The 20,117-nt window shown below is 50.3% G+C and overlaps 1 protein-coding gene across 1 annotated transcript in view; it reads left to right on the top strand.

Moving 5' to 3' along the window:
• The first annotated feature begins 607 nt into the window (after positions 1–607).
• Positions 608–20,117, top strand: part of LOC132389338 (uncharacterized) — a 304,378-nt gene continuing 284,868 nt past the window's right edge. The window contains exon 1 of the mRNA XM_059961854.1: positions 608–668. Coding sequence (XP_059817837.1) covers positions 623–668 — 46 coding nt within the window. The 5' untranslated portion in view covers positions 608–622. The remainder of the gene's footprint in view (positions 669–20,117) is intronic.

Genomic DNA, 20,117 nt, shown 5'->3' with positions numbered 1-20,117 from the left:
GTTTCACTCTGTGTCTGACCTCGGGAGTGTGTGATTGGACGGTGTGGTGGGAGATTCACTCTGTGTCTGACACCGGGAGTGTGTGATGGGACGGTGTGGAGGGAGATTCACTCTGTGACTGACTCCAGGAGCTTGTGATGGGACGGTGTGGAGGGAGATTCTCTCTGTGTCTGACCCCGGGAGTGTGTGATGGGACGGTGTGGTTGGAGATTCACTCTGTGTCTGACCCCGGGAGTGTGTGATGGGACGGTGTGGGGGGAGATTCACTCTGTGTCTGACCCCGGGAGTGTGTGATGGGACGGTGTGGAGGGAGATTCACTCTGTGTCTGACCCCGGGAGTGTGTGATGGGTCGGTGAGGAGGGATATTCACTCTGTGTCTGACTCCGGGAGTGTGTGATGGGACGGTATGGTGGGAGATTCACTCTGTGTCTGACCACGGGAGTGTGTGATTGGACGGTATGGTGGGAGATTCACTCTGTGTCTGACCTCGGGAGTGTGTGATGGGACGGTGTGGAGGGAGATTCACTCTGTGTCTGACCCCGGGAGTGTGTGATGGGACGGTGTGGAGGGAGATTACCGACCGTTGCTGTTCTTTCCGCAGCTGAACCGAACGTGACGTACATGGAACTGAAACTCAAGCCACCCACCGAACCTCGCATCCAAACAGGTGGAGTTGTGTTTTGTGCTTTGACGGTTGTGCGGGCGTCATGTCTGTTCCTGCCGAGCGGTCTCGGCTGCTTACCCGACACGTTCCCTGCTTTTGAATTAGTCTGACGAGGCATCGCTCTCTGAGGGTTGATGAGGTGTGAATGCGTGGGAGTGGAAGCGGAGGGAGCGCTTTGGGAGGGGGAGTAGTGTGAACAGTTGGAGGGGGTAATGTGGGAAGACTGGGGGGGGGGGATGAGGTGGGAAAGGTGTGGGGGTGTGGCCGACACGGGAACGATGTGGAAGGATGACCAGTTCCGGCTACTTTATTATAGGAGGGTTTAGGAAGCTTTAGAGAGTGGAGGGAGATTTAGAGAGGGTGCAGAGGCGATTTGCGAGAAGGATGTCTCTAGTAGAGAGGGTGCATTCCCCAGAATGCTGCCTGCATTAGAGAGGGAGCAGGGGAAATTCATCAGAATTCTGCCTGGGTTAGAGAGGGTGCAGAGGAGATTCACCAGGATGCTGCCTGGATAAGAGAGGGTGCAGAGAAGATTCACCGGGATGCTGCCTGGATTAGAGAGGGTGCAGAGGAGATTCACCAGGATGCCGCCTGGATTACAGTGGGTGCAGAAGAGATTCACCAGGATGCTGCCTGGATTAGTGAAGATGCAGCGGAGATTCACCAGGATGCCGCCTGGATTAGAGAGGGTGCAGAAGAGATTCACCAGGATGCTGCCTGGATTAGAGAGTGTGCAGAGGAGATTCACCAGGATGCCGCCTGGATTAGAGAGGGTGCAGAGAAGATTCACCAGGATGCCGCCTGGATTACAGTGAGTGCAGAAGAGATTCACCAGGATGCTGCCTGGATTAATGAAGATGCAGCGGAGACTCACCAGGATGGTGCCTGGATTAGAGAGGGTGCAGAAGAGATTCACCAGGATGCTGCCTGGATTAGAGAGGGTGCAGAGGAGATTCACCAGGACGCTGCCTGGATTAGAGAGGGTGCAGAGAAGATTCACCAGGATGCCGCCTGGATTACAGTGGGTGCAGAAGAGATTCACCAGGATGCTGCCTGGATTAGTGACGATGCAGCGGAGATTCACCAGGATGCCGCCTGGATTAGAGAGGGTGCAGAAGAGATTCACCAGGATGCTGCCTGGATTAGAGAGTGTGCAGAGGAGATTCACCAGGATGCCGCCTGGATTAGAGAGGGTGCAGAGGAGATTCACCAGGATGCTGCCTGGATGAGAGAGGGTGCAGAGGAGATTCACCAATATGCTGCCTGGTTTAGAGAGGGTGCAGAGGAGATTCACCAGGATGCTGCCTGGATGAGAGAGGGTGCAGCCGAAATTCACCAGGTTTGTGGCCGGAACAATGAGGGTTTAGAAGAGATTCGCCAGTACGCTGTCCGAATTAGAGTTGGTGGAGAGCAGATTGACCAGCATTCTGTCCTAATTAGAGAAGGTGTTTAGGATATTGTCCAGGAAGCTGTCTAAATGAGAGAGAATTCGCAGTTGATTCTCCAGGATGCTGCCTGGATGAGAGAGGGTGCAGCCGAAATTCACCAGGTTTGTGGCCGGAACAATGAGGGTTTAGAAGAGATTCGCCAGTACGCTGTCCGAATTAGAGTTGGTGGAGAGCAGATTGACCAGCATTCTGTCCTAATTAGAGAAGGTGTTTAGGATATTGTCCAGGAAGCTGTCTAAATGAGAGAGAATTCGCAGTTGATTCTCCAGGATGCTGCCTTGATTAGATGGGGTGAGGAGGTTATTCAATAAAATGCTACCTGGATTAGAGAGATTGCAGAGGAGACTCACCAGGATGCTCCCCATTTTACAGAGGCTGCAGAGGAGATTCCTCAGAACGCCGGCTGGGTTAGAGAGGGTGCAGAGGAGATTGAACAGGATGCTGCCCGGATTAGAGAGGGTTTAGTGGAGATTCACAAGCATGCTCTCTCTATTAGAGAGGGTGCAGAAGAGATTGACCAAGATTCTGTCTGGATTAGAGAGAGTGCAGAGGAGATTCACCAAGATGCTGTCTGGATTAGAGAGGGTGCAGAGGAGATACCCCAGGATGCTATCTGGATTAGAGAGAGTGCAGAGGAGATTCACCAGAATTCTGCCAGGTTTAGAGAGAGTGTAGAGGGGATTCACAATGATATTGCCTGGATTGGAGAGGGTGATGTGTTGATTCACCAGGATTGTGCATGGAATAATGAGGGTGTGGAAGAGATTCGCCAGCATGCTGACTGAATTACAGTGTGTGCAGAGGAAATTGACAAAGATTCAGTTTTAATTAGAGAGGGTGCTGAGGAGTTTTTCCAGGAATCTGTCTTAATGAGAGAGGGTTCAGAGTAGATTCACAAGGGTGCTTACTGGATTGGAGAGGGTGCAGATGAGATTCACCAGCATGCTATCTGAATCAGGGTGGGTGCAATGGAGATTGTCTGGGGATCTGTTGTAATTGCAGAGTGATCTGAGGAGATTCTCAAGTATGCTCCCTGGATTAGAGAGGGTGTAGAGGAGATTCCCCAGGAAGCTCCCTGGATTAGAGAGTGAAGAGGAAATTCCTCAGTATTTTGCCATGATTAAAGAGGGTGCAGAGGAGATTGATCAGGATGCTGATCGATTAGAGAGGGTGGAGAGAAGATTCACCAGGATGCTCTCTATCTGATAGAGTGTGCAGAGGAGATTCACCAGGATGCTGCCTGGATTAGAGAGGGTGCAGAGGAGACTCACAAGGATGCTGCCTGGATTAGAGAGGGTGCAGAGGAGATTCACCAGGATGCTGCCTGGATTAGAGAGAGTGCAGAGGAGACTCACCAGGGTACTGTCTGTCTTGGACAGGGTGCTGATGAGATTCGCCAGAATTTTAAATGGATTAGAGAGGGCGCAGAGTAGCTTGACCAGGATCTTGCCTGGATTAGATTAGTTGGAGAGGAGATTCACCAGAATGCTCTCTATAATATAATGAACGGAGAAGCGATTCACAAGGACGCCTGTCTATATTAGAAAGGGAGCAGAGTAGATTGCCCAGATACTGCCTGGATTAGAGAGGGTGCAGAGGATTTTCATCAGAATGCTGCCTTAATTACAGGGCGTGGAGAGGAGATTTACCAGGATGCTGTCTAGATTAGAGAGTTTGCAGAGGTGATTCCCCAGCATGCCGTGCGAAATGGAGAACGTTCAGAGGACGTTAACCAGGATTCTGCCTGGAACAATGAAGGTGCAGAGGTGATTCACCAGCATGTTGTTTGAATAAGAGTGGGTGCAGAGGAGACTCATCAGGATTCTGTCTCAATCAGAGAGGGTGCAGAGGAGATTGTCTAGGAAGTTGTCTTAATTGCAGAGGGTTCAGAGGAGATTCACAAGGATGCTCCCTGGTTTAGAGGGTGGTGAGAGGAGATTCGCCAGGATGCTGTGTGAATAACGGTGGGTGCAGAGGAGATTGATCAGGATTCTGTCTTAATCAGAGAGGGTGCAGAGATTGACTAGGAAGCTGTTTTAATTGCAGAGGGTTCAGAGGAGATTCACAAGGATGCTCTATGGATTAGAGGGTGGTGAGAGGAGATTCGCCAGGATGCTGTGTGAATAACGGTGGGTGCAGAGGAGATTGATCAGGATTCTGTCTTAATCAGAGAGGGTGCAGAGGAGATTCGCCAGGATGCTGTGTGAATAACGGTGGGTGCAGAGGAGATTGATCAGGATTCTGTCTTAATCAGAAAGGGTGCAGAGGAGATTCGCCAGCATGCTGTGTGAATAACGGTGGGTGCAGAGGAGATTGATCAGTTTTCAGTCTTCATCAGAGAGGGTGCAGAGGAGATTGACTAGGAAGCTGTTTTAATTGCAGAGGGTTCAGAGGAGATTCACCAGGATGCTCTATGGATTAGAGGTGGTGAGAGGAGATTCGCCAGCATGCTGTGTGAATAACGGTGGGTGCAGAGGAGATTGATCAGGATTCTGTCTTAATCAGAAAGGGTGCAGAGGAGATTCGCCAGCATGCTGTGTGAATAACGGTGGGTGCAGAGGAGATTGATCAGTTTTCAGTCTTCATCAGAGAGGGTGCAGAGGAGATTGACTAGGAAGCTGTTTTAATTGCAGAGGGTTCAGAGGAGATTCACCAGGATGCTCTATGGATTAGAGGTGGTGAGAGGAGATTCGCCAGCATGCTGTGTGAATAACGGTGGGTGCAGAGGAGATTGATCAGGATTCTGTCTTAATCAGAGAGGGTGCAGAGGAGATTGTCTCTGAAGCTGTCCTAATTGCAGAGGGTTCAGAGGAGATTCACCAGGATGCTCTCTACATTATAGAAGGTGGAGAGAAGATTCCACTGCATGCTAGTGCTACCACTACTCTCGGGCATCTCCCATTCAGCCACTGTTGAATCCATTTTACTATTTTAGTATTAATACCTAACGATTTAACCGTCCTAACTAACCTTCCGTGTGGAACCTTGTCCAAGGCCTTGCTGAAGTCCATATAGACAACATCCACTGCTTTACCCTCGCTAACCTTTCTCGTAACCTCTTCTAAATATTCAATAAGATTTGTCAAACATGACCTTCCACTCAGAAATCCATGTTGACTGATCCTAATCAGACTCTGTATATCCAGGGAATTACACATACCACCTCTAAGAATAATTTCCATTAATTTACCCACCACTGACGTCAAACTGACAGGCCTATAATTGCCAGGTTTACTCTTAGAAGCCTTTTTAAACAATGGAACCACATGAGCAATACGCCAATCCTCAGGCACCAGCCCCATTTCTAATGACATTTGCAATATTTCTGTCAGAGCCACTGCGATTTCTACACTAACTTCCCTCAAGGGCCTAGAGAATATCTTGTCAGGATCCGGAGACTTATCCACTTTTATATTCTTTAAAAGCGCCAGGACTTCCTCTTCTTTAATCATCATATTTCCATAACTGCCCCCTTGTTTCCCTTACCTTACACAATTCAATATCCTTCTCCTTAGTGAATACCGAAGAAAAGAAATTGTTCATAATCTCCCCCATCTCTTTTGGCTCCACATATAGCTGTCCACTCGGATTCTCTAACGGCCCAATTTTATCCCTCACTATCCTTTTGCTACTAATATAACTGTAGAAACCCTTTGGATTTATTTTCACCTGACTTGACAAAGCAACCTCATATCTTTTTTAGCTTTTCTAATTTCTTTCTGAAGATTCTTTTTGCATTCTTTATATTCCTCGAGCACCTACTTTATTCCATGCTTCCTATATTTATTGTAGATCTCTCTCTTTTTCCGAACCAACTTTCCAATGTCCCTTGAAGGCATGGATCTTTCAAACTTTTAACCTTTCCTCTCAACCTAACAGGGAGATAAAGACTCTGTACCCACAAAATTTCATCTTTAAATGACCTCCATTTCTCTATTACATCCTTCCCATTAAACAAAATTTCCCAATCCACTCCTTCTAAATCCTTTCGCATCTCCTCAAAGTTAGCCCTTCTCCAATCAAAACTGTCAACCCTGGGTCCGATCCTATCCTTCTCCATAATTATATTGAATCTAATGGCATTGTGATCACCGGACCCAAAGTGCTCCCCGACACATATCTCCGTCACCTGACCTATTTCATTCCCTAACGGAAGATCAAAGACTGCCCCTTCACTAGTTGGTACCTCTATGTTTTTCTGCAAACACTATCCAGCACATATTCCACAAACTCCAAACTATCCAGTCCTTTGACAGAATGCGCTTCCCAGTCTACGTGTGGAAAATTATAATCTTCCAGAATCACAAACTTGTGCTTACTACCAATATCTGCTATCTCCTAAATTAATTTGTTCCTCCAATTCTCGCTCCCCATTAGGTGGTCTGTAATACACCCCTATAAGTGTTACTGCACATTTCCCATTTCTCAATTCTACACAAATAACCTCCCGAGACGAGCCTTCTAATCTAGACTTATTTGCGGAGGGTGCAGAGGAGATTCAACGGGACGCAGTCCGGATTAGAGAGGGTGCAGAGGAGATTCAACGGGACGCAGTCCGGATTAAAGAGGCTGTAGCCGAGATTCACCAGGATGCTGACTGGATTAGAGAGGGTGTAGAGCAGATTCACCAGGACGCTGCCTGGATTAGAGAGTGTGTAGAGGAGATTCACCAGGACGCTGCCTGAATTAGAGATGGTGTAGAGGAGATTCACTAGGAAGCCTCCTGTATTAGAGACGGTGCAGAGGACGTTCACAAGGACGCTGCCTGGATTTGAGAAGGTGCAGAGGAGATGCAGCAGGATGATGACTAGATTAGAGAGGGCGTAGAGGAGATTCACCAGGACGCTGCCTGAATTAGAGATGGTATAGAGGAGATTCACTAGGAAGCCTCCTGTATTAGAGAGGGTGCAGAGGAAGTTCACAAGGACGCTGCCTGGATTAGAGAGGGTGTAGAGGAGATTCACCAGGACGCAGCCTGGATTAGAGAGGGTGCAATGGAGATTCACCAGGATGCTGTCTGAATTTGAGAGGGTGCAGACGAGATGCAGCAGGATGATGACTAGATTAGAGAGGGTGCAGAGGAGATTCACCAGGATGCTGTCTGGATTAGAGAGGGTGCAGACGAGATGCAGCAGGATGATGACTAGATTAGAGAGGGTGCAGAGGAGATTCACCAGGATGCTGCCTGCATTAGAGAGGGTGCAGACGAGATGCAGCAGGATGATGACTAGATTAGAGAGGGTGCAGAGGAGGTTCAGCGGAATGATGCCTCAATTAGAGATAGTGAAGAACGGATTCAGCAGGATGCTGCCTGGATTAGAGAGGGTGGAGAGGAGATTCACCAGGATGCTGACAGGATTGGAAAGGTTGCAGAGCAGATTCACCAGGACGCTGCCTGGAATAAAGAGGCTGCAGCCGAGATTCACCAGGATGCTGACTGGATTAGAGAGGGTGTAGAGGAGATTCACCAGGACGCTGCCAGGATTAGAGAGTGTGTAGAGGAGATTCACCAGGACGCTGCCAGGATTAGAGAGTGTGTAGAGGAGATTCACCAGTATGCTGACTGGATTAGAGAGGGTGTAGAGGAGATTCAGCAGGACGCTGCCAGGATTAGAGAGTGTGTAGAGGAGATTCACCAGGACGCTGCCTGAATTAGAGATGTTGTAGAGGAGATTCACTAGGAAGCCTCCTGTATTAGAGAGGGTGCAGAGGAGGTTCACAAGGACGCTGCCTGGAATAGAGAGGGTGTAGAGGAGATTCACCAGGACGCTGTCTGAATTAGAGATGGTGCAGAGGAGATTCACCAGGATGCTGCCTGTATTAGAGAGTGTGCAGACGAGATTCACCAGGACGCTGACTGTATTAGAGATGGTGGAGAGGAGATCCAGAAAGAAGCTAGCTGGAATAACGAGGCTTCAGCCGAGATTCATCAGGATGAGGCCTAGATTGGAGACTGTGCAGAGGAGATTCACAAGGACGCTGCCTGGATTAGAAAGGGTGCTGAAGAGATTCAGTAGGATGATGACTGGATTAGAGAGGGTGCAGAGGAGATTCACCAGGATGCTGCCTGGATTAGTGAGCGTGCAGAGGAGGTTCACCGGGATGCTGCCTGGATTAGAGAGGGTGCAGAGGAGATTCACCGGGATGCTGTCCGGATCAGAGAGGGTGTAGAGGAGATTCACCAGGACGCTGCCTGGATTAGAGAGGGTGCAGAGGGGATTCAGCAGAATGATGCCTCAAGTAGAGATTGTGAAGAAGGGATTCACCAGGATTCTGCCTGGAATAAAGAGGATGCAGACGAGATTCACCGGAACGCTGACTGGAATAGAGAGGGCGCAGAGGAGATTCAGCAGGATACTGCCTGGATTAGAGAGGGTGCAGAGGAGATTCACCAGGATGCTGACTGGATTAGAGAGGGTGCAGAGGAGATTCACCAGGATGCTGCCTGGATTAGAGAGGGTGCAGAGGAGATTCACCAGGATGCTGCCTGGAATAAAGAGGCTGCAGCCGAGATTCACCAGGATGCTGACTGGATTAGAAAGGGTGTAGGGGAGGTTCACCAGGACGTTGTCTGGATTCGAGAGGGTGCAGAGGAGATTCACCAGGATGCTGCCTGGATTAGAGAAGGTGCAGAGGAGATTCACCAACATGCTGATTGGATTAGAAAGGGTGCAGAGGAGATTCACCAGGATGCTGCCTGGATTAGGGAGGGTGCCGAGGAGATTCACCAGGATGCTGCCTGGATTAGAGAAGGTGCAGAGGAGATTCACCAACATGCTGATTGGATTAGAAAGGGTGCAGAGGAGATTCACCAGGATGCTGACTGGATTAGAGAGGGTGTAGAGGAGGTTCACCAGGACGTTGTCTGGATTCGAGAGGGTGCAGAGGAGATTCACCAGGATGCTGCCTGGATTAGGGAGGGTGCAGAGGAGATTCACCAGGATGCTGCCTGGATTAGAGAAGGTGCAGAGGAGATTCACCAACATGCTGATTGGATTAGAAAGGGTGCAGAGGAGATTCACCAGGATGCTGACTGGATTAGAGAGGGTGCCGAGGAGATTCACCAGGATGCTGACTGGATTAGAGTGGGTGTAGAGGAGGATCACCAGGACGTTGTCTGGATTCGAGAGGGTGCAGAGGAGATTCACCAGTATGCTGCCTGGATTAGAGAAGGTGCAGAGGAGATTCACCAACATGCTGATTGGATTAGAAAGGGTGCAGAGGAGATTCACCAGGATGCTGACTGGATTAGAGAGGGTGCCGAGGATATTCACCAGGATGCTGCCTGGTTTAGGGAGGGTGCAGAGGAGATTCACCAGGATGCTGCCTGGATTAGAGAAGGTGCAGAGGAGATTCACCAACATGCTGATTGGATTAGAAAGGGTGCAGAGGAGATTCACCAGGATGCTGACTGGATTAGAGAGGGTGTAGAGGAGGTTCACCAGGACGTTGTCTGGATTCGAGAGGGTGCAGAGGAGATTCACCAGGATGCTGCCTGGATTAGGGAGGGTGCAGAGGAGATTCACCAGGATGCTGCCTGGATTAGAGAAGGTGCAGAGGAGATTCACCAACATGCTGATTGGATTAGAAAGGGTGCAGAGGAGATTCACCAGGATGCTGACTGGATTAGAGAGGGTGCCGAGGAGATTCACCAGGATGCTGCCTGGATTAGGGAGGGTGCAGAGGTGATTCACCAGGACGGTGCCTGGATTAGAGAAGGTGCAGAGGAGATTCACCAAAATGCTGATCGGATTAGAAAAGGTGCAGAGGAGATTCACCAACATGCTGATTGGATTAGAAAGGGTGCAGAGGAGATTCACCAGGATGCTGCCTGGATTAGGGAGGGTGCAGAGGAGATTCACCAGGATGCTGCCTGGATTACAGAAGGTGCAGAGGAGATTCACCAACATGCTGATTGGATTAGAAAGGGTGCAGAGGAGATTCACCAGGATGCTGCCTGGATTAGGGAGGGTGCCGAGGAGATTCACCAGGATGCTGCCTGGATTAGAGAAGGTGCAGAGGAGATTCACCAACATGCTGATTGGATTAGAAAGGGTGCAGAGGAGATTCACCAGGATGCTGCCTGGATTAGAGAAGGTGCAGAGGAGATTCACCAACATGCTGATTGGATTAGAAAGGGTGCAGAGGAGATTCACCAGGATGCTGACTGTATTAAAGAGGGTGCCGAGGAGATTCAACAGGATGCTGACTGGATTAGAGTGGGTGTAGAGGAGGATCACCAGGACGTTGTCTGGATTCGAGAGGGTGCAGAGGAGATTCACCAGGATGCTGCCTGGATTAGAGAAGGTGCAGAGGAGATTCACCAACATGCTGATTGGATTAGAAAGGGTGCAGAGGAGATTCACCAGGATGCTGCCTGGATTAGAGAGGGTGCCGAGGATATTCACCAGGATGCTGCCTGGATTAGAGAAGGTGCAGAGGAGATTCACCAACATGCTGATTGGATTAGAAAGGGTGCAGAGGAGATTCACCAGGATGCTGACTGGATTAGAGAGGGTGTAGAGGAGGTTCACCAGGACGTTGTCTGGATTCGAGAGGGTGCAGAGGAGATTCACCAGGATGCTGCCTGGATTAGGGAGGGTGCAGAGGAGATTCACCAGGATGCTGCCTGGATTAGAGAAGGTGCAGAGGAGATTCACCAACATGCTGATTGGATTAGAAAGGGTGCAGAGGAGATTCACCAGGATGCTGACTGGATTAGAGAGGGTGCCGAGGAGATTCACCAGGATGCTGCCTGGATTAGGGAGGGTGCAGAGGAGATTCACCAGGACGCTGCCTGGATTAGAGAAGGTGCAGAGGAGATTCACCAACATGCTGATTGGATTAGAAAAGGTGCAGAGGAGATTCACCAACATGCTGATTGGATTAGAAAGGGTGCAGAGGAGATTCACCAGGATGCTGACTGGATTAGAGAGGGTGTAGAGGAGGTTCACCAGGACGTTGTCTGGATTCGAGAGGGTGCAGAGGAGATTCACCAGGATGCTGCCTGGATTAGGGAGGGTGCAGAGGAGATTCACCAGGACGTTGTCTGGATTCGAGAGGTTGCAGAGGAGATTCACCAGGATGCTGACTGGATTAGGGAGGGTGCAGAGGAGATTCACCAGGATGCTGCCTGGATTAGAGAAGGTGCAGAGGAGATTCACCAACATGCTGATTGTATTAGAAAGGGTGCAGAGGAGATTCACCAGGATGCTGACTGGATTAGAGAGCGTGCCGAGGAGATTCACCAGGATGCTGCCTGGATTAGGGTGGGTGCAGAGGAGATTCACCAGGATGCTGCCTGGATTAGAGAAGGTGCAGAGGAGATTCACCAACATGCATTGGATTAGAAAGGGTGCAGAGGAGATTCACCAGGATGCTGACTGGATTAGAGAGGGTGCCGAGGAGATTCACCAGGATGCTGCCTGGATTAGGGAGGGTGCAGAGGAGATTCACCAGGATGCTGCCTGGATTAGAGAAGGTGCAGAGGAGATTCACCAACATGCTGATTGGATTAGAAAGGGTGCAGAGGAGATTCACCAGGATGCTGCCTGGATTAGGGAGGGTGCAGAGGAGATTCACCAGGATGCTGCCTGGATTAGAGAAGGTGCAGAGGAGATTCACCAACATGCTGATTGGTTAGAAAGGGTGCAGAGGAGATTCACCAGGATGCTGACTGGATTAGAGAGGGTGCCGAGGAGATTCACCAGGATGCTGCCTGGATTAGAGAAGGTGCAGAGGAGATTCACCAACATGCTGATTGGATTAGAAAGGGTGCAGAGGAGATTCACCAGGATGCTGACTGGATTAGAGAGGGTGTAGAGGAGGTTCACCAGGACGTTGTCTGGATTCGAGAGGGTGCAGACGAGATTCACCAGGATGCTGCCTGGATTCGGGAGGGTGCAGAGGAGATTCACCAGGATGCTGCCTGGATTAGAGAAGGTGCAGAGGAGATTCACCAACATGCTGATTGGATTAGAAAGGGTGCAGAGGAGATTCACCAGGATGCTGACTGGATTAGAGAGGGTGCCGAGGAGATTCACCAGGATGCTGCCTGGATTAGGGAGGGTGCAGAGGAGATTCACCAGGATGCTGATTGGATTAGAAAAGGTGCAGAGGAGATTCACCAACATGCTGATTGGATTAGAAAGGGTGCAGAGGAGATTCACCAGGATGCTGCCTGGATTAGGGAGGGTGCAGAGGAGATTCACCAGGATGCTGCCTGGATTAGAGAAGGTGCAGAGGAGATTCACCAACATGCTGATTGGATTAGAAAGGGTGCAGAGGAGATTCACCAGGATGCTGACTGGATTAGAGAAGGTGCAGAGGAGATTCACCAACATGCTGATTGAATTAGAAAGGGTGCAGAGGAGATTCACCAGGATGCTGACTGGATTAGAGAGGGTGTAGAGGAGGTTCACCAGGACGTTGTCTGGATTCGAGAGGGTGCAGAGGAGATTCACCAGGATGCTGCCTGGATTAGGGAGGGTGCAGAGCAGATTCACCAGGATGCTGCCTGGATTAGAGAAGTTGCAGAGGAGATTCACCAACATGCTGATTGGATTAGAAAGGGTGCAGAGGAGATTCACCAGGATGCTGACTGGATTAGAGAGGGTGCAGAGGAGATTCACCAGTATGCTGCCTGGATTAGAGAAGGTGCAGAGGAGATTCACCAACATGCTGTTTGGATTAGAAAGGGTGCAGAGGATATTCACCAGGATGCTGACTGGATTAGAGAGGGTGTAGAGGAGGTTCACCAGGACGTTGTCTGGATTCGAGAGGGTGCAGACGAGATTCACCAGGATGCTGCCTGGATTAGGGAGGGTGCAGAGGAGATTCACCAGGATGCTGCCTGGATTAGAGAAGGTGCAGAGGAGATTCACCAACATGCTGATTGGATTAGAAAGGGTGCAGAGGAGATTCACCAGGATGCTGCCTGGATTAGGGAGGGTGCAGAGGAGATTCACCAGGATGCTGATTGGATTAGAAAAGGTGCAGAGGAGATTCACCAACATGCTGATTGGATTAGAAAGGGTGCAGAGGAGATTCACCAGGATGCTGCCTGGATTAGAGAAGGTGCAGAGGAGATTCACCAACATGCTGATTGGATTAGAAAGGGTGCAGAGGAGATTCACCAGGGTGCTGACTGGATTAGAGAGGGTGTAGAGGAGATTCACCAGGACGTTGTCTGGATTCGAGAGGTTGCAGAGGAGATTCACCAGTATGCTGCCTGGTTTAGAGAAGGTGCAGAGGAGATTCACCAACATGCTGATTGGATTAGAAAGGGTGCAGAGGATATTCACCAGGATGCTGACTGGATTAGAGAGGGTGTAGAGGAGGTTCACCAGGACGTTGTCTGGATTCGAGAGGGTGCAGACGAGATTCACCAGGATGCTGCCTGGATTAGGGAGGGTGCAGAGGAGATTCACCAGGATGCTGCCTGGATTAGAGAAGGTGCAGAGGAGATTCACCAACATGCTGATTGGATTAGAAAGGGTGCAGAGGAGATTCACCAGGATGCTGCCTGGATTAGGGAGGGTGCAGAGGAGATTCACCAGGATGCTGATTGGATTAGAAAAGGTGCAGAGGAGATTCAACAACATGCTGATTGGATTAGAAAGGGTGCAGAGGAGATTCACCAGGATGCTGCCTGGATTAGAGAAGGTGCAGAGGAGATTCACCAACATGCTGATTGGATTAGAAAGGGTGCAGAGGAGATTCACCAGGATGCTGACTGGATTAGAGAGGGTGTAGAGGAGATTCACCAGGACGTTGTCTGGATTCGAGAGGTTGCAGAGGAGATTCACCAGGATGCTGCCTGGATTAGGGAGGGTGCAGAGGAGATTCTCCAGGATGCTGCCTGGATTAGAGAAGGTGCAGAGGAGATTCACCAACATGCTGATTGGATTAGAGAGGGTGCAGACGAGATTCACCAGGATGCTGACTGGATTAGAGAGTGTGCCGAGGAGATTCACCAGGATGCTGCCTGGATTAGAGAAGGTGCAGAGGAGATTCACCAACATGCTGATTGGATTAGAAATGGTGCAGAGGAGATTCACCAACATGCTGATTGGATTAGAAAGGGTGCAGAGGAGATTCACCAGGATGCTGACTGGATTAGAGAGGGTGTAGAGGAGATTCACCAGGACGTTGTCTGGATTCGAGAGGTTGCAGAGGAGATTCACCAGGATGCTGCCTGGATTAGGGAGGGTGCAGAGGAGATTCACCAGGATGCTGCCTGGATTAGAGAAGGTGCAGAGGAGATTCACCAACATGCTGATTGGATTAGAAAGGGTGCAGAGGAGATTCACCAGGATGCTGACTGGATTAGAGAGGGTTCAGAGGAGATTCACCAGGATGCTGCCTGGATTAGGGAGGGTGCAGAGGAGATTCACCAGGAGGCTGCCTGGATTAGAGAAGGTGCAGAGGAGATTCACCAACATGCTGATTGGATTAGAAAGGGTGCAGAGGAGATTCACCAGGATGCTGCCTGGATTAGGGAGGGTGCAGAGGAGATTCACCAGGATGCTGCCTGGATTAGAGAAGGTGCAGAGGAGATTCACCAACATGCTGATTGGATTAGAAAGGGTGCAGAGGAGATTCACCAGGATGCTGACTGGATAACAGAGGGTGCAGACGAGATTCACAAGGATGCTGCCTGGATTAGAGTGTGTGCAGAGGAGATTCAGCCGGAAGCTGCCTGGATTAGAGAGGGTGCAGACGAGATTCAGCAGGATGATGACTGGATTAGAGAGGGTGCAGAGGAGATTCAGCAGGATGCTGCCTGGATTAGAGAGGGTGCAGACGAGATTCAGCAGGATGATGACTGGATTAGAGAGGGTGCAGAGGAGATTCAGCCGGAAGCTGCCTGGATTAGAGAGGGTGCAGACGAGATTCAGCCGGAAGCTGCCTGGATTAGAGAGGGTGCAGACGCGATTCAGCAGGATGATGACTGGATTAGAGAGTGTGCAGAGGAGAATCACCTGGAAGCTGTTTGTATTAGAGAGTGCGCAGAGGACTTTAACAAGCATGCTGTCTGGGTCAGAGATGGTGCAGAGGAGTTTCAGCAGAATGATTCCTCAACTAGAGATTGTGAAGAAGTGATTCACCAGAATGCTGCCTGGATTGGAGAGGGTGCCGAGGAGATTCACCAGGATGCTGCCTGGATTAGCGAGGGTGCAGAGGAGATTCACCAGGATGCTGCCTGGATTAGAGAAGGTGCAGAGGAGATTCACCAACATGCTGATTGGATTAGAAAGGGCGCAGAGGCGATTCACAAGGATGCTGCCTGGATTAGGGAGGGTGCAGAGGAGATTCACCAGGATGCTGTCCGGATTAGAGAGGGTGCAGAGGAGATTCACCGGGATGCTGCCTGGATTAGAGAAGGTGCAGAGGAGATTCACCAGGATGCTGATTGGATTAGAACGGGTGCAGAGGAGATTCATCAGGATGCTGACTGGATTAGAGAGGGTGTAGAGGAGATTCACCAGGACGTTGTCTGGATTCGAGAGGGTGCTGAGGAGATTCACCAGTATGCTGCCTGGATTAGGGAGGGTGCAGAGGAGATTCACCAGGATGCTGCCTGGATTAGAGAAGGTGCAGAGGAGATTCACCAACATGCTGATTGGATTAGAAAGGGTGCAGAGGAGATTCACCAGGATGCTGACTGGATTAGAGAGGGTGCCGAGGATATTCACCAGGATGCTGCCTGGATAACAGAGGGTGCAGACGAGATTCACAAGGATGCTGCCTGGATTAGAGTGTGTGCAGAGGAGATTCAGCCGAAAGCTGCCTGGATTAGATAGGGTGCAGACGAGATTCAGCAGGATGATGACTGGATTAGAGAGAGTGCAGAGGAGATTCAGCCGAAAGCTGCCTGGATTAGAGAGGGTGCAGACGAGATTCAGCAGGATGATGACTGGATTAGAGAGGGTGCAGAGGAGAATCACCTGGAAGCTGTTTGTATTAGAGAGTGCGCAGAGGACTTTAACAAGCATGCTGTCTGGGTCAGAGATGGTGCAGAGGAGTTTCAGCAGAATGATTCCTCAACTAGAGATTGTGAAGAAGTGATTCACCAGAATGCTGCCTGGATTAGAGAAGGTGCAGAGGAGATTCACCAACATGCTGATTGGATTAGAAAGGGTGCAGAGGAGATTCACCAGGATGCTGACTGGATTAGAGAGGGTGTAGAGGAGATTCACCAGGACGTTGTCTGGATTCGAGAGGTTGCAGAGGAGATTCACCAGGATGCTGCCTGGATTAGGGAGGGTGCAGAGGAGATTCTCCAGGATGCTGCCTGGATTAGAGAAGGTGCAGAGGAGATTCACCAACATGCTGATTGGATTAGAGAGGGTGCAGACGAGATTCACCAGGATGCTGACTGGATTAGAGAGTGTGCCGAGGAGATTCACCAGGATGCTGCCTGGATTAGAGAAGGTGCAGAGGAGATTCACCAACATGCTGATTGGATTAGAAATGGTGCAGAGGAGATTCACCAACATGCTGATTGGATTAGAAAGGGTGCAGAGGAGATTCACCAGGATGCTGACTGGATTAGAGAGGGTGTAGAGGAGATTCACCAGGACGTTGTCTGGATTCGAGAGGTTGCAGAGGAGATTCACCAGGATGCTGCCTGGATTAGGGAGGGTGCAGAGGAGATTCACCAGGATGCTGCCTGGATTAGAGAAGGTGCAGAGGAGATTCACCAACATGCTGATTGGATTAGAAAGGGTGCAGAGGAGATTCACCAGGATGCTGACTGGATTAGAGAGGGTTCAGAGGAGATTCACCAGGATGCTGCCTGGATTAGGGAGGGTGCAGAGGAGATTCACCAGGAGGCTGCCTGGATTAGAGAAGGTGCAGAGGAGATTCACCAACATGCTGATTGGATTAGAAAGGGTGCAGAGGAGATTCACCAGGATGCTGCCTGGATTAGGGAGGGTGCAGAGGAGATTCACCAGGATGCTGCCTGGATTAGAGAAGGTGCAGAGGAGATTCACCAACATGCTGATTGGATTAGAAAGGGTGCAGAGGAGATTCACCAGGATGCTGACTGGATAACAGAGGGTGCAGACGAGATTCACAAGGATGCTGCCTGGATTAGAGTGTGTGCAGAGGAGATTCAGCCGGAAGCTGCCTGGATTAGAGAGGGTGCAGACGAGATTCAGCAGGATGATGACTGGATTAGAGAGGGTGCAGAGGAGATTCAGCAGGATGCTGCCTGGATTAGAGAGGGTGCAGACGAGATTCAGCAGGATGATGACTGGATTAGAGAGGGTGCAGAGGAGATTCAGCCGGAAGCTGCCTGGATTAGAGAGGGTGCAGACGAGATTCAGCCGGAAGCTGCCTGGATTAGAGAGGGTGCAGACGCGATTCAGCAGGATGATGACTGGATTAGAGAGTGTGCAGAGGAGAATCACCTGGAAGCTGTTTGTATTAGAGAGTGCGCAGAGGACTTTAACAAGCATGCTGTCTGGGTCAGAGATGGTGCAGAGGAGTTTCAGCAGAATGATTCCTCAACTAGAGATTGTGAAGAAGTGATTCACCAGAATGCTGCCTGGATTGGAGAGGGTGCCGAGGAGATTCACCAGGATGCTGCCTGGATTAGCGAGGGTGCAGAGGAGATTCACCAGGATGCTGCCTGGATTAGAGAAGGTGCAGAGGAGATTCACCAACATGCTGATTGGATTAGAAAGGGCGCAGAGGCGATTCACAAGGATGCTGCCTGGATTAGGAAGGGTGCAGAGGAGATTCACCAGGATGCTGTCCGGATTAGAGAGGGTGCAGAGGAGATTCACCGGGATGCTGCCTGGATTAGAGAAGGTGCAGAGGAGATTCACCAGGATGCTGATTGGATTAGAACGGGTGCAGAGGAGATTCATCAGGATGCTGACTGGATTAGAGAGGGTGTAGAGGAGATTCACCAGGACGTTGTCTGGATTCGAGAGGGTGCTGAGGAGATTCACCAGTATGCTGCCTGGATTAGGGAGGGTGCAGAGGAGATTCACCAGGATGCTGCCTGGATTAGAGAAGGTGCAGAGGAGATTCACCAACATGCTGATTGGATTAGAAAGGGTGCAGAGGAGATTCACCAGGATGCTGACTGGATTAGAGAGGGTGCCGAGGATATTCACCAGGATGCTGCCTGGATAACAGAGGGTGCAGACGAGATTCACAAGGATGCTGCCTGGATTAGAGTGTGTGCAGAGGAGATTCAGCCGAAAGCTGCCTGGATTAGATAGGGTGCAGACGAGATTCAGCAGGATGATGACTGGATTAGAGAGAGTGCAGAGGAGATTCAGCCGAAAGCTGCCTGGATTAGAGAGGGTGCAGACGAGATTCAGCAGGATGATGACTGGATTAGAGAGGGTGCAGAGGAGAATCACCTGGAAGCTGTTTGTATTAGAGAGTGCGCAGAGGACTTTAACAAGCATGCTGTCTGGGTCAGAGATGGTGCAGAGGAGTTTCAGCAGAATGATTCCTCAACTAGAGATTGTGAAGAAGTGATTCACCAGAATGCTGCCTGGATTGGAGAGGGTGCAGAGGTGATTCACCAGGATGCTGAATGGATTAGAGAGGGTGCAGACGAGATTCACAAGGATGCTGCCTGGATTAGAGTGTGTGCAGAGGAGATTCAGCCGAAAGCTGCCTGGATTAGATAGGGTGCAGACGAGATTCAGCAGGATGATGACTGGATTAGAGAGAGTGCAGAGGAGATTCAGCCGAAAGCTGCCTGGATTAGAGAGGGTGCAGACGAGATTCAGCAGGATGATGACTGGATTAGAGAGGGTGCAGAGGAGATTCAGCAGGATGCTGACTGGATTAGAGAGTGTGCAGAGGAGAATCACATGGAAGCTGTTTGTATTAGAGAGTGCGCAGAGGACTTTAACAAGCATGCTGTCTGGGTCAGAGATGGTGCAGAGGAGTTTCAGCAGAATGATTCCTCAACTAGAGATTGTGAAGAAGTGATTCACCAGAATGCTGCCTGGATTAGAGGGGGTGCAGAGGTGATTCACCAGGATGCTGTCTGGATTAGAAGGGGTGCAGAGGAGATTCTCATGGACGCTGTCTGAATTAGTGATGGTGCAGCGGAGATTCACCAGGATGCTGTCTGGATTACAGAGGGTGCAGAGGAGATTCACCAGGATGCTGCCTGGATTAGAGGGGGTGCAGAGGAGATTCCCCGGGATGCTGAATGGATTAGAGAAGGTGCAGAAGAGATTCACCAGGACGCTGCCTGAATTAGAGATGGTGGAGAGGTGATCCAGCAGGAAGCTAGCTGGAATAACGAGACTTCAGCCGAGATTCACAGGATGCTGCCTGGATTGGAGACTGTGCCGAGGAGATTCTCCAGGACGATGACTGGATTAGAGAGGGTGCAGAGGAGATTCAGGAGAATGATGCCTCAATTAGAGAGTGTGAAGAAGGGATTAACCAGGACGCTGCCAAGATTAGAGAGGGTGCAGAGGAGATTCTCCTGGACGCTGTCTGAATTAGTGATGGTGCAGAGGAGATTCACCAGGATGCTGTCTGGATTACAGAGGGTGCAGAGGAGATTCACCAGGACGCTGCCTGGATTAGAGGGGGTGCAGAGGGGATTCACCAGGACGTGCCTGGATTAGAGGGGGTGCAGAGGAGATTCACCAGGACGCTGCCTGGATTAGAGAGGGTGCAGAGGAGATTCCCCGGGATGCTGAATGGATTAGAGAAGGTGCAGACGAGATTCACCAGGACGCTGCCTGAATTAGTGATGGTGCAGAGGAGATCCAGCAGGAAGCTAGCTGGAATAACGAGGCTTCAGCCGAGATTCATCAGGATGCTGCCTGGATTGGAGACTGTGCCGAGGAGATTCACCAGGATGCTGCCTGGATTAGAAAGGGTGCTGAAGAGATTCACCAGGATGCTGCCTGGATTAGATAGGGTGCAGGCGAGATTCACCAGGATGCTGCCTGGAATAAAGAGGCTGCAGCCGAGTTTCCCCAGGACGCTGTCTGAATTAGTGATG

This window comes from Hypanus sabinus, unplaced genomic scaffold (genome assembly GCF_030144855.1).
Source record: "Hypanus sabinus isolate sHypSab1 unplaced genomic scaffold, sHypSab1.hap1 scaffold_540, whole genome shotgun sequence".
NCBI classification, from domain to species: Eukaryota; Metazoa; Chordata; class Chondrichthyes; order Myliobatiformes; family Dasyatidae; genus Hypanus; species Hypanus sabinus.
Note: the sequence above shows the minus strand (reverse complement) of the source record. Positions and strands in the feature narration are given on the sequence as shown.